The sequence below is a fragment of the Melitaea cinxia genome, chromosome 3 (assembly GCF_905220565.1).
Source record: "Melitaea cinxia chromosome 3, ilMelCinx1.1, whole genome shotgun sequence".
Lineage (NCBI taxonomy): Eukaryota > Metazoa > Arthropoda > Insecta > Lepidoptera > Nymphalidae > Melitaea > Melitaea cinxia.
The window spans coordinates 18,983,840-18,998,673 of NC_059396.1; the positions used below are offsets into that span (position 1 = coordinate 18,983,840).

Genomic DNA, 14,834 nt, shown 5'->3' on the forward strand with positions numbered 1-14,834 from the left:
ACTACCGAATAAATACGTCAAGCCCTTCTTACGTCAAGCGAAATTGATGTCCTGTGAACCCGCTGTAATATTTACGCTGCGATCGAGTGCAACAGTTGCGCGCGCACTCCATTCACCCGCGAGGACCGCCCGCAGGGGAGGGGGGGCGCCAGTGGGCACAGGAACAGGGGGACGTCAAAGCCGGCTGCGGCTCGATCGACGTCGGGTGTGTTCGCGGCCGTCGCTTCTACCGCGCGGCCGATGCCAGCCCACGACGGCCGACCACGACGGAATACCGCTGGTGGTCCAGAGCGGCCACCACCTCCCCCTGCCACCATGTCGTAACATGATGGGCTACAACAACCAAGGGCACGGATACAACAAATTGTTCACGCAGGTGCGTGCGCAGAGCGAGTGATCAGTGATGACCGATACCGTTTTTGTTTTGTTGGTGACGCTTTAGTGCCTTTGTGCTTCAAAATGAGACGTCGCTTATGGAAATTTGTGAAGAACATCGGTAACTTCGGTAAAAACGTTTTCCGGTTGCGTATCCCCTTGCTAACCTCCGACACGACTGTCGAGTATCGTTTGAAAACCCAATAAGTATGACTAGTTATCAGATTAATTGCAATATTTATTGCTAGTATACACAGGTGTATTTATAGTTTAGCACAAAATACATCACCAAGCCTGTCACGTGCACGCTCCTGTTAATATTTGATGCTTTAGTTAACATTATGACTTGTTTATTTCGTTACAAACCTATCTGATTCTTAGACACAATAAGCAAAAACTTTGTACCCCTTTTTACGAAAATTGCGCGGGCGGAGCAGTATGAAATTTCGCACACTTGTAGTTTATATAGAGAATGAGCACAGATAGCTAATATTTTTTTTATTATGCATTAAAAATACATTAAATCAATTAAAAAAAAACATTACACATACTCCCACGTATTTTATTTATTTATTTTCTCTTTTGTTTATTATTACATAAGTATTGTGTTCTTTGACAACAGAACCTCAATAATATTCAAAGTAATAACATAAATTAATTATGGTCGAATTTCGACCACTGGGCGAGCAATAGTATTGTTAATTATTTTACTAAACTTTCAAATTACATAATTTGCGAGTAACATCGATAAAATTCATTGGAATCTCGAAGATATCCACGTGTTAAAAGCAATCATCAATCAATCACTCTACCATAAAACACGTTCCAATTTCATTCCTCAACTATTGAAACATCGTAAACATATAAAAGCTTAGAAGGTGTAACATAAATAGTTTTACATCGAAGTCTGATTCATGAGCCACGAAAACCGAACAACATTTACAGTTTTTATTTATACATCAATGGTATTTCGCGTCTGGTTCTTATCTGTCTGGTCGTTTAATTACTGACACGCTAATAGCTTCGTTTGAAAGCGATAACGCTGCAACACAAATTACCTTGATTACTTACGGTTTGTCATAACTGGATGTGTTTATGTAGCTTTTGGACTTTAATGTACTAACAGCCTTCGTTGTTCTATTTATATAAAAAGTATGTTTCTGGTTCGGTCATGTCCTTGTGTGGTCTCGTCGGTGATTCGAAGAGCTCGTAAAACCATCTACCATAGTTATTATTATTGACACCTGATGACCTGATCATCTACCACAATTGTTATTATCGACACCTGATAGTGATCTGAGTTACTCATTGTTGAAAAATTATCCGTCAACTGCTTCACTATTTAGATTCTAAAGATTAGCCTGACAATCTTAAACAATCGGAGTTATTTTTATTTACCCAGCTGTTTATGATTTGCAGATAGTTTAACTTTCAGATGTGACTTATTCAACAATGTTTCCTGTGTTGTATTCATGAAACCATTAAAAGCCATCAAACTAAATAAACACAGGAATGAATGCATTGTACTTGCCAATTCTCGTTTTCATATTCCGGCAAAAATTTTCATTCAAAGTATTGACCATAATTGACTGATTTGTGCTTAACAATATATACGTTTAACGCCCCACATTATAATTTTGATATATATCTTATTTTCACTGTCTTTTTTTAGAACAATAAATAATATAACTTTACCATTACCATTATGAATGTGGGTAGAAAACTCATTACTATGGAGCTTTCTAGCACTAAAATAATCTTATACGAGTATATGGAAGCACTATGTTAGCTAATCTTGATACTTCCTAATCACATATTTAAAACTTAATTATCCCATGAAAGAACGTCATATATTCCCTCATCCCTTATTCCGTTCAAAGGTGAACAAACTAAAGCATAAAGGTTGCCATTGTATGAATCCTCATCTCCTGTAAATTATAAATTTTTCACTTTTAAGTCCCCCTTGTAGGGCGATTACGTGTGTAATCACAATGGCTCCTTCACAAATGCACAGCAATAAGTTGTTCTATAATTATTTTTATCTTTAGGGATATTAGTGAGATGAACTCTATCATTATTATCACTAGACTAATGCCAACATCAACATTCTGAACTTCGAAACACTTACGTTTCACAATATTCACATCTGCCTTCATGTTCTGTTCAGTCAGGAGTTATTTTTATTATTCATGTAATTTTCCATTTCATAATATGGCTTAAAATATATTTTTTATGCATGTACCCCTGTAATCATTACCCTTAATCGTCACTGTATCTTCTGATCTAATGATCTATAACAGGGATCAAAGCTAAATTACTATTACCAGTATCTAGTATCTGGCAACTTATTTACGCTTCAGCCTGTAATATCCCACTACTGGGCATAGGCCTCTTTTCCCATGTAGGAGAAGGATCAGAGCTTAATCCACCACGCTGCTCCAATGCGGGTTGGCGGATATATTCCTATTACTATGAGTAACGATCGCTATCAGGTGTACATGATAACAACCGGGACCGACTGCTTAACGTGCTCTCCGAGGCACGGTGGGGAGACCCACGAGGACTGCACAAACGCCTATATGGCCAATACAAATGTTTATCATGTGCAGGGATCGAACCTGCAACCGCCAGCGCAACAGGTACAATCCATGGCTGTAACCGTTGCGCCAACTTATTTAGATAAGCCAAAAGGATGAAATGTTGCGTTTTTCGTATCATATAGTCATTTGCTTGTGATGCGATTTGAACGATCGGTCACATGAGAAATTTTACATACAACAGTTTCAAATAAAACTGCCCCACTCAACACTACAATTCGCAAACTCTTAATATCGGCATTATCGGGCACTTTAAGACTGAAGCTATAATAGTAACGGACAGTAATTTTTTCTTTGCAAAAACTTGCCATAACCAAAAATTATAATCCAAAACTTTAATCACTCATAATCAATTAGTAAACGTAACTAATTACAATCCGTAAGCCCAAGTAAAAAGAAGGTTGTCTTTCATGACTAAATTCAAAAGCTACAACTAATACATTTTGTCTATTTAGTTGTATGAAAAGGAGTATACCTAGTATATATTATGAACTTCCAATAGCCACGGATGTGATATTGATTGAAATCTTTAGTAAACAGCGAACGTTAAGTGTTTGTGCTTCTAGCACATGACGTCATTCGATGTAAATAATGCTTCTAATTGCGCCTGACGATTTATAAACCATTTCAAAACTTTACCAATATGAAATTTTGTACTCTGACTAAAAATGTATTATATTGTCCTATTAATTATGATAACTCGTATTCTTATCAACAATAATAAATATAAAAAAGCTAGTCCAACTATTCCATTATGGCTGTAGGCCAGTACAATCGGATATAAAATATACATATATACAAGCAGTATTTTTTCATCTATTCACTTACCAATTCAAAAGCTTTGATTTTTATAATTAGTCAATGAATTGTAGTGATTCAAGTCATATCATCCTTGTTGTTTCGTGCAGTTTTCAACGCCATTGTGTTTTATAATGTACTATCTTCTGCCCGCGACTTCGCTCGCGTGAAGATTTTAAAGGGTTCAACATTTCTGTCATACATGATTTTTGCACGTTTGCGCACACAGCGGAAGCCCCTAAAAAAATAGCCCCCCGATTTCGAAACATTCTTCATTGGTGCTCCGCTCATAATGGTCTTAGCGTAATGATATATAGACTAATTATATATAGCCTCCCTCGATAAATGGGCTATCTAACGCTGAAAGAATTCTTCAAATCTGACCGGTAGTTCCTGAGATTAGCGCGTTCAAACAAACAAATAAACTCTTCAGCTTTATAATATTTGTATAGATTATTTTATTATTTATGGCTGTATCTTACTCGATTTTTAAGCCTGAAACCTCAATCAATAAACAAGGTGCCCAAAGCAAAATATTTTTGAAATTGCACTTGTAAATAGTGACGTATCATCATTCGTAATCATTCATGTAAGATTTATGCTATTGCTTTTTGCATAAAATTATCGTATATATTCTATATTCTATCTGTAATATATTCCTAGTAATAAAGTGTCTAAGCTTATTTTTCTTTTTCTTTAAAAAACAGGAGGTTTTGTCACATAGTGACCACGTCATCTCCATCGTTTTTAAATAAATCAACACCGTCTCTTTAAATATATTAGGACTAATTTATAAACATTTCTAGCCTCTTCAGAAGTTGGTGAAGCCGAACTGTTGAATACCCACATTATTTAATTATATTCTGGGTACTGCATAAAAAACAGACTTCTTTCAGTTTCGATTCGCACACATTCCATTAAAACATGACATGTATCCTCTACTCGCTCACATTCTGTGCACAATGGCGATTGTCTAAGTTGTCCAAATAATTTTACAAATACAAATACGAAACACGAATGAAAACAATTCCAATAGTTTCGTGTCCTCGATTTTGAGATTGTAACGGAAGTACCCATTTCAACATCGCTGAATACGTTTTGACGTTTGACATAATATCTGTGTAGTTATAATTATTTATTTAGATATTTTTTACTTTATAACTCAGTCTTCAGTATGTAGACATTTTAAAAGTAAACTCCCAAGGTAGAACTTCAACTCGAAAAGCCTTAGAATTATGGTATTTTAATGAAACCTAAGTCGTCTTAGACTTGTGATAACTTCCTAACCTTTTTGTGGCCGCAATACTTAATCTAAAAGTCTGTTCTGTGACAAATTGTGTTGTCAATATATTCTGAAGGTATTGTTCTGTTGTATGACCTCATTTTGTCAATAGTATTTGACATTATTCATTGATTTAAAATGATAAATCCAATTGTAGGTTAATCTCAATATGAAGCACTGCAAATGGAGGCAATTGGATTAGAGTGTGGTGTCGCTTTAATTGACTTATAGGTTATTGATGATTCGTTATAAAACCTAAAGAATTTTTATCAACTGTTTGTTCAAAAACATATCTCTCTTTTCACCCTGTTTTTGGTGGTTCTTGTATTCACATTTTTTTTAGTTTTCCAGTAAACTCTAGGTACAATAATTGTGTTTGCTCGCAAACGAAAAAAAAAACCGACTTCAATTACATCGACAAGTAATACAACGTAGATCGACGAAAAAATAGTCAAGCAACTACGCGTTATCAAAGATTACTCAAAAAGTAGTTATCAGATCTCGATAAAATTTATATGTGACCACACAATAAACATCAGCTTTCGATTAAATTAAAAATTATCAAAATCGGTACAACCAGTAAAAAGTTATTGCGGATTTTCGAAAGTTTCCCTCGATTTCTCTAGGATCCCATCATCAGATCCTGGTTTCCTTATCATGGTACCAAACTAGGGATATCCCCATTTCAACAAAAAAAGAATTATCAAAATCAGTATATCCAGTAGAAAGTTATGCGGTATAATACAACGTCGGTCGACGAAAAAAGCGTCAAGTAAAAACGCATTATTAGATATAACTCGAAAAGTAGTTGTTAGATCTCAAATAAATTTAAATGGGACCAATCGGCACACACCACCTTTCGATTAAAACAAAATTTGTCGAAATCGGTCTACCCGGTCAAAAGTTCTGATGTAACATACATTAAGAGAACCTCCTCCTTTTTTGGAAGTCGGTTAAAAATATCATAAAAAGGTATAAGGCTGCTCTTTATGGGATAAAAAGTATTCATCAACCGCTCTGGTGTAGCGGTGCGTGCGCCGTGTATGCGCCGTGTTTACGCCCAAACATCGACGGATTGCGTATTTACTTCCCGCTCGAGATATATATATTTGTATTCATACAAATATTTCTTTCCGGTTCGGGCGTCTGTCTTTGTGGGTCTACCAACCATGCTTAGTAGAGCGCGCTAAGCTTTACTACACTGAAGTTGTCGGTACTGTTTGTTATCATAAATACCTTTTAACGATAGTTACTCGTAGTAGAGAATATATCCGCCAACGCGCAGTGGAGCAGCGTGGTGGATTAGGATGCAATCCTTCTCTTACATGGTGATGGGATCGATTATATTTGATGGGCGGGTTACATGAGATCGTACAGGCTGAACCGTGGTCGAGCAAAATCCAGCGTTACTCATTGTTGTGTGCGTTTTCGTGGAATATTGTTACAGAGAAACTAGTATTTTCATAACAGACGCTGAAAATAGCAAATGAATACCAGATTTTGCTTCCTTAAGTCTAAATAAAGAATTTACCAGTGAATTATTATTCACGTCATAGATTCGTTGAACACAAAAGGTTCAGTATGAGGCTAGACCCAGAGCTTTAGTGTCGGACAGAAATGGCGGTATGAATGTCGGACAATAATAAACTGATCTCAGATTTATGTGGCACTCACGTGACATTGGTGCGATGATTTTAAATTGTATGTTGTTGGATTTAAGACACGCTGTCACATTTTAAGATTCAATTAAGATCGAGTGTCATGATATACAAACTTATTTTAAAAAAATATCTTTCTGACCATTTCCGAAATAAAATTTTCCGGTTTCGGATAAAGTTATCAGACGCATGAAAATGTACATATACAAGAAATATAATTTAATATTTTTTTTAAACTATCAAACACCATTTTATCAATCAGATACTTCTAATTGCAACTTTTGAAAGCAAGAATAATAATTTAACAGTGAATCACACAGAAATAATTTACATTTACGCAGCGCTAGAATAATTATTATACGTGTCACATGTAGGATGTATCAAATATAAGGTGGGATATTTTAGCTGCTCAATAACTAATAATTATAATTTGTTTATTGTATTGTTTTGTATTTTGTATAATCTATTTTTAGGAGAAACAAACTTATTTATTAAAAAAAAAAGACAGAAAACCGAACACTTAACTTCTAGTTATTACTCATTTTTACAAATATAACAATTATCACAAAAATTAACCTTAAGCACTAACTTAATTTAAAAATAATGACCGAGAATTACAATTTAAATTAACCAAGCAAGCAACCATTACTTTGAATATAAAAATGATCAACGCACTCGTCATGAAACAACGACCTATCGTTCCGAAAGCCGAGAAGCAAAAGAGCCCTCTGAACGGGTAGGGACTGCTTTTATTGACGTTGTTGAATGACGTTACAAAACGTATTAGCGGGTAGGGAACTATTTTTATTAACACTGTTGCAAGACGTCACGAAACGTATTAAAATAATCGGTATTATGCTAACACGGCCTCTCCTGACCGTGCGCCGTCCCCGGTGCACATTTTCACCACGAACGCCGTCGGTGGACGCTGATAAGGACTCGAGCTCGCCGTCTCCAGGGAGAACTCCTGGGGAAACAGTAGCGGGAGCCGTCGAAGGCCCAAGCTGAGCATTGTCACATTCATCGTCTGTAGCAGACTTATGTGATCAACGGACAGTGGCAGCATTACACGATACCTACTATGTGATCAACGGACAGAGGCAGTATTACGCAATATCCATTATGATCCAGGGACAGAGGCAGTATTACGCGATATCCACTATGTGATCCAGGGACAGAGGCAGTATTACGCGATATCCACTATGTAATCAACGGACAGAGGCAGTATTACGCGATATCCATCAGGTGATCCAGGGTCAGAGGCAGTATTACGCGATATCCCTTAGGCAGAGGCTGTATTACGCAATACCCATGACACAACATTTACTTTATCTTACGGGCAGAGGCAGTATTACGCGATACCCACGATGTGATCCAGGGACAGAGGCAGTATTACGCGATATCCACTATGTAATCAACGGACAGAGGCAGTATTACGCGATATCCATCAGGTGATCCAGGGACAGAGGCAGTATTACGCGATATCCACTATGTGATCCAGGGACAGAGGCAGTATTACGCGATATCCACTATGTAATCAACGGACAGAGGCAGTATTACGCGATATCCATCAGGTGATCCAGGGACAGAGGCAGTATTACGCGATATCCCTTGGGCAGAGGCTGTATTACGCAATACCCATCACACAACATTTACTTTATCTTACGGGCAGAGGCAGTATTACGCGATACCCACGATGTGATCCAGGGACAGAGGCAGTATTACGCGATATCCCTTGGGCAGAGGCTGTATTACGCAATACCCATCACACAACATTTACTGTACCTTACGGGCAGAGGCAGTATTACGCGATACCCACGATGTGACCAGGGACAGAGGCAGTATTACGCGATATCCCTTGGGCAGAGGCAGTATTACGCAATACCCATCACAGAAAGCAGACAGAGGCAGTATTACGCTTGTCTCAAATAACAAAACGGTCATTTTGTCACGTCGAGCCAGCAACGGCAGGTGCCATCGCACGCGTACAGCTCCGCACCACGCCGCACCCATATACGGAGCCACTGAACGCATGACTACGCCGACACGCGTGACCACACGTAAAGGCATCTCACATACCACACTATTCATGTACATTGCTGTAAAATACGGCAATTGGTTAGCTTGCTAATTCATGAAAAATATAAGGAACATAGCCACCCCCTCTCTTCCCGTGGGTGTCGTAAGAGGCGACCAAGGGACAACACAGTTCCGCCACCACCATGGAACCCAAAAAGCCGACCGGTGGCGGGACAACCATCCAACCGCTGGCCCCGAAATACACAGGCCGAAGATGGGTAGCAGCGCCCCCGGCGTGACAAAGCCAGCCCCGCGGCCACGACACCGCCTCTCCAGCGTGGCGACCACGGGCAAAACACACAAGTTCACGCCACGTTTGGCGCAAACTTGTGGAGGCCCATGTCCAGCAGTGGACTGTATAGGCTGTAATGATAATGATAGCAGAGGCTCCACGTTTGCTTACCCGTACTGCTACCATGGCGGTGTATACCAACCGCTATCGAAGAATACGAAGCACGTGTCCGGCGTCCACTCACAGAGCCACTGAATCATGTGTTCAGAGGCAGCTTATATCTTCTTATCATAGGAGCCTGCCAGCAACCTCAACTCGTATCGGTTATGCGGGAGTGCGCTAAGCACACTGTAAGTGCTTGCTAGATTTTAATCACAAAGACAAGGTCCTCTACAGCAAAGATTCGCTGTTTCTTAATAATTTGGCAATACAAGCAGTTTTGGTTGAATAGGACGCAATATAATGACGGATATAGCTTGTAAGATCTAGCAATTGGCTAACCTGTCTTGCGACGGTAAGCTTCGGTGACTGAATAAGTGCTTCAATTTTACTAAAGCTCGGCCTCACCTGACCTTGGTAAATTAATCAACCAAGATATTCTACCTGTTTCTAAAAAGATACTCGACTTAAAGCTGCTTCACGTTCTATCCTGCATCACACAATCATTTAACCACGACTGCGCTTCATCCCGTAAACAACTACCCACACGACCTAAACTCGCGACAGAAATTGAACGACGAACGATCATTACTGGTCCATTCGTTTAATCAAATTTTGGCATCGCCCTTAAAACAATTAGTGATTCGCGATAAAATCAAAATCAAAAATAGCTTTATTCAAATAGGCTCCAAGATCACTTTCAAATCGTCATTTTACAAATTAAAACTTTAAAAATAAATTATTATTTTTGTAAAAGTGAAGCTACCGCCGATTCGGAATGTAGATTCTGCAGAGAAGAATCGGCAAGAAAGCACTAAATCGTCCCAATTATTAATTCACTTCGTTCTATTTACTTCCACACTCCAAAATCGTGCACAGCCGGATCAAAATTGGAGACATAATAACTCTGCGGCTTGGTTTAAGCAATGAATTTCGTGATGAGTTGACTGTCGATTGTTCGATAGTAGACAGACGAGTCATAATCGCATCTATCGTAAATCGTAATCGAACTACTACATCTGCGCGAACGAGATCTACCCAAAGTAACGAATACTAACCCAACCTAACGAATACTAATTATCAAAATCGGTACAACCAGTAAAAAGTTATTGCGGATTTTCGAAAGTTTCCCTCGATTTCTCTAGGATCCCATCATCAGATCCTGGTTTCCTTATCATGGTACCAAACTAGGGATATCCCCATTTCAACAAAAAAAGAATTATCAAAATCAGTATATCCAGTAGAAAGTTATGCGGTATAATACAACGTCGGTCGACGAAAAAAGCGTCAAGTAAAAACGCATTATTAGATATAACTCGAAAAGTAGTTGTTAGATCTCAAATAAATTTAAATGGGACCAATCGGCACACACCACCTTTCGATTAAAACAAAATTTGTCGAAATCGGTCTACCCGGTCAAAAGTTCTGATGTAACATACATTAAGAGAACCTCCTCCTTTTTTGGAAGTCGGTTAAAAATATCATAAAAAGGTATAAGGCTGCTCTTTATGGGATAAAAAGTATTCATCAACCGCTCTGGTGTAGCGGTGCGTGCGCCGTGTATGCGCCGTGTTTACGCCCAAACATCGACGGATTGCGTATTTACTTCCCGCTCGAGATATATATATTTGTATTCATACAAATATTTCTTTCCGGTTCGGGCGTCTGTCTTTGTGGGTCTACCAACCATGCTTAGTAGAGCGCGCTAAGCTTTACTACACTGAAGTTGTCGGTACTGTTTGTTATCATAAATACCTTTTAACGATAGTTACTCGTAGTAGAGAATATATCCGCCAACGCGCAGTGGAGCAGCGTGGTGGATTAGGATGCAATCCTTCTCTTACATGGTGATGGGATCGATTATATTTGATGGGCGGGTTACATGAGATCGTACAGGCTGAACCGTGGTCGAGCAAAATCCAGCGTTACTCATTGTTGTGTGCGTTTTCGTGGAATATTGTTACAGAGAAACTAGTATTTTCATAACAGACGCTGAAAATAGCAAATGAATACCAGATTTTGCTTCCTTAAGTCTAAATAAAGAATTTACCAGTGAATTATTATTCACGTCATAGATTCGTTGAACACAAAAGGTTCAGTATGAGGCTAGACCCAGAGCTTTAGTGTCGGACAGAAATGGCGGTATGAATGTCGGACAATAATAAACTGATCTCAGATTTATGTGGCACTCACGTGACATTGGTGCGATGATTTTAAATTGTATGTTGTTGGATTTAAGACACGCTGTCACATTTTAAGATTCAATTAAGATCGAGTGTCATGATATACAAACTTATTTTAAAAAAATATCTTTCTGACCATTTCCGAAATAAAATTTTCCGGTTTCGGATAAAGTTATCAGACGCATGAAAATGTACATATACAAGAAATATAATTTAATATTTTTTTTAAACTATCAAACACCATTTTATCAATCAGATACTTCTAATTGCAACTTTTGAAAGCAAGAATAATAATTTAACAGTGAATCACACAGAAATAATTTACATTTACGCAGCGCTAGAATAATTATTATACGTGTCACATGTAGGATGTATCAAATATAAGGTGGGATATTTTAGCTGCTCAATAACTAATAATTATAATTTGTTTATTGTATTGTTTTGTATTTTGTATAATCTATTTTTAGGAGAAACAAACTTATTTATTAAAAAAAAAAGACAGAAAACCGAACACTTAACTTCTAGTTATTACTCATTTTTACAAATATAACAATTATCACAAAAATTAACCTTAAGCACTAACTTAATTTAAAAATAATGACCGAGAATTACAATTTAAATTAACCAAGCAAGCAACCATTACTTTGAATATAAAAATGATCAACGCACTCGTCATGAAACAACGACCTATCGTTCCGAAAGCCGAGAAGCAAAAGAGCCCTCTGAACGGGTAGGGACTGCTTTTATTGACGTTGTTGAATGACGTTACAAAACGTATTAGCGGGTAGGGAACTATTTTTATTAACACTGTTGCAAGACGTCACGAAACGTATTAAAATAATCGGTATTATGCTAACACGGCCTCTCCTGACCGTGCGCCGTCCCCGGTGCACATTTTCACCACGAACGCCGTCGGTGGACGCTGATAAGGACTCGAGCTCGCCGTCTCCAGGGAGAACTCCTGGGGAAACAGTAGCGGGAGCCGTCGAAGGCCCAAGCTGAGCATTGTCACATTCATCGTCTGTAGCAGACTTATGTGATCAACGGACAGTGGCAGCATTACACGATACCTACTATGTGATCAACGGACAGAGGCAGTATTACGCAATATCCATTATGATCCAGGGACAGAGGCAGTATTACGCGATATCCACTATGTGATCCAGGGACAGAGGCAGTATTACGCGATATCCACTATGTAATCAACGGACAGAGGCAGTATTACGCGATATCCATCAGGTGATCCAGGGTCAGAGGCAGTATTACGCGATATCCCTTAGGCAGAGGCTGTATTACGCAATACCCATGACACAACATTTACTTTATCTTACGGGCAGAGGCAGTATTACGCGATACCCACGATGTGATCCAGGGACAGAGGCAGTATTACGCGATATCCACTATGTAATCAACGGACAGAGGCAGTATTACGCGATATCCATCAGGTGATCCAGGGACAGAGGCAGTATTACGCGATATCCACTATGTGATCCAGGGACAGAGGCAGTATTACGCGATATCCACTATGTAATCAACGGACAGAGGCAGTATTACGCGATATCCATCAGGTGATCCAGGGACAGAGGCAGTATTACGCGATATCCCTTGGGCAGAGGCTGTATTACGCAATACCCATCACACAACATTTACTTTATCTTACGGGCAGAGGCAGTATTACGCGATACCCACGATGTGATCCAGGGACAGAGGCAGTATTACGCGATATCCCTTGGGCAGAGGCTGTATTACGCAATACCCATCACACAACATTTACTGTACCTTACGGGCAGAGGCAGTATTACGCGATACCCACGATGTGACCAGGGACAGAGGCAGTATTACGCGATATCCCTTGGGCAGAGGCAGTATTACGCAATACCCATCACAGAAAGCAGACAGAGGCAGTATTACGCTTGTCTCAAATAACAAAACGGTCATTTTGTCACGTCGAGCCAGCAACGGCAGGTGCCATCGCACGCGTACAGCTCCGCACCACGCCGCACCCATATACGGAGCCACTGAACGCATGACTACGCCGACACGCGTGACCACACGTAAAGGCATCTCACATACCACACTATTCATGTACATTGCTGTAAAATACGGCAATTGGTTAGCTTGCTAATTCATGAAAAATATAAGGAACATAGCCACCCCCTCTCTTCCCGTGGGTGTCGTAAGAGGCGACCAAGGGACAACACAGTTCCGCCACCACCATGGAACCCAAAAAGCCGACCGGTGGCGGGACAACCATCCAACCGCTGGCCCCGAAATACACAGGCCGAAGATGGGTAGCAGCGCCCCCGGCGTGACAAAGCCAGCCCCGCGGCCACGACACCGCCTCTCCAGCGTGGCGACCACGGGCAAAACACACAAGTTCACGCCACGTTTGGCGCAAACTTGTGGAGGCCCATGTCCAGCAGTGGACTGTATAGGCTGTAATGATAATGATAGCAGAGGCTCCACGTTTGCTTACCCGTACTGCTACCATGGCGGTGTATACCAACCGCTATCGAAGAATACGAAGCACGTGTCCGGCGTCCACTCACAGAGCCACTGAATCATGTGTTCAGAGGCAGCTTATATCTTCTTATCATAGGAGCCTGCCAGCAACCTCAACTCGTATCGGTTATGCGGGAGTGCGCTAAGCACACTGTAAGTGCTTGCTAGATTTTAATCACAAAGACAAGGTCCTCTACAGCAAAGATTCGCTGTTTCTTAATAATTTGGCAATACAAGCAGTTTTGGTTGAATAGGACGCAATATAATGACGGATATAGCTTGTAAGATCTAGCAATTGGCTAACCTGTCTTGCGACGGTAAGCTTCGGTGACTGAATAAGTGCTTCAATTTTACTAAAGCTCGGCCTCACCTGACCTTGGTAAATTAATCAACCAAGATATTCTACCTGTTTCTAAAAAGATACTCGACTTAAAGCTGCTTCACGTTCTATCCTGCATCACACAATCATTTAACCACGACTGCGCTTCATCCCGTAAACAACTACCCACACGACCTAAACTCGCGACAGAAATTGAACGACGAACGATCATTACTGGTCCATTCGTTTAATCAAATTTTGGCATCGCCCTTAAAACAATTAGTGATTCGCGATAAAATCAAAATCAAAAATAGCTTTATTCAAATAGGCTCCAAGATCACTTTCAAATCGTCATTTTACAAATTAAAACTTTAAAAATAAATTATTATTTTTGTAAAAGTGAAGCTACCGCCGATTCGGAATGTAGATTCTGCAGAGAAGAATCGGCAAGAAAGCACTAAATCGTCCCAATTATTAATTCACTTCGTTCTATTTACTTCCACACTCCAAAATCGTGCACAGCCGGATCAAAATTGGAGACATAATAACTCTGCGGCTTGGTTTAAGCAATGAATTTCGTGATGAGTTGACTGTCGATTGTTCGATAGTAGACAGACGAGTCATAATCGCATCTATCGTAAATCGTAATC

The 14,834-nt window shown here is 39.6% G+C and overlaps 1 protein-coding gene across 1 annotated transcript in view; it reads left to right on the plus strand.

The window, feature by feature from the left end:
- The first annotated feature begins 325 nt into the window (after positions 1-325).
- The window catches only part of LOC123668390 (voltage-dependent L-type calcium channel subunit beta-3), a 36,333-nt gene continuing 21,824 nt past the window's right edge, over positions 326-14,834 (plus strand). Inside the window, exon 1 of the mRNA XM_045602123.1 lies at positions 326-376. Coding sequence (XP_045458079.1) covers positions 326-376 — 51 coding nt within the window. The remainder of the gene's footprint in view (positions 377-14,834) is intronic.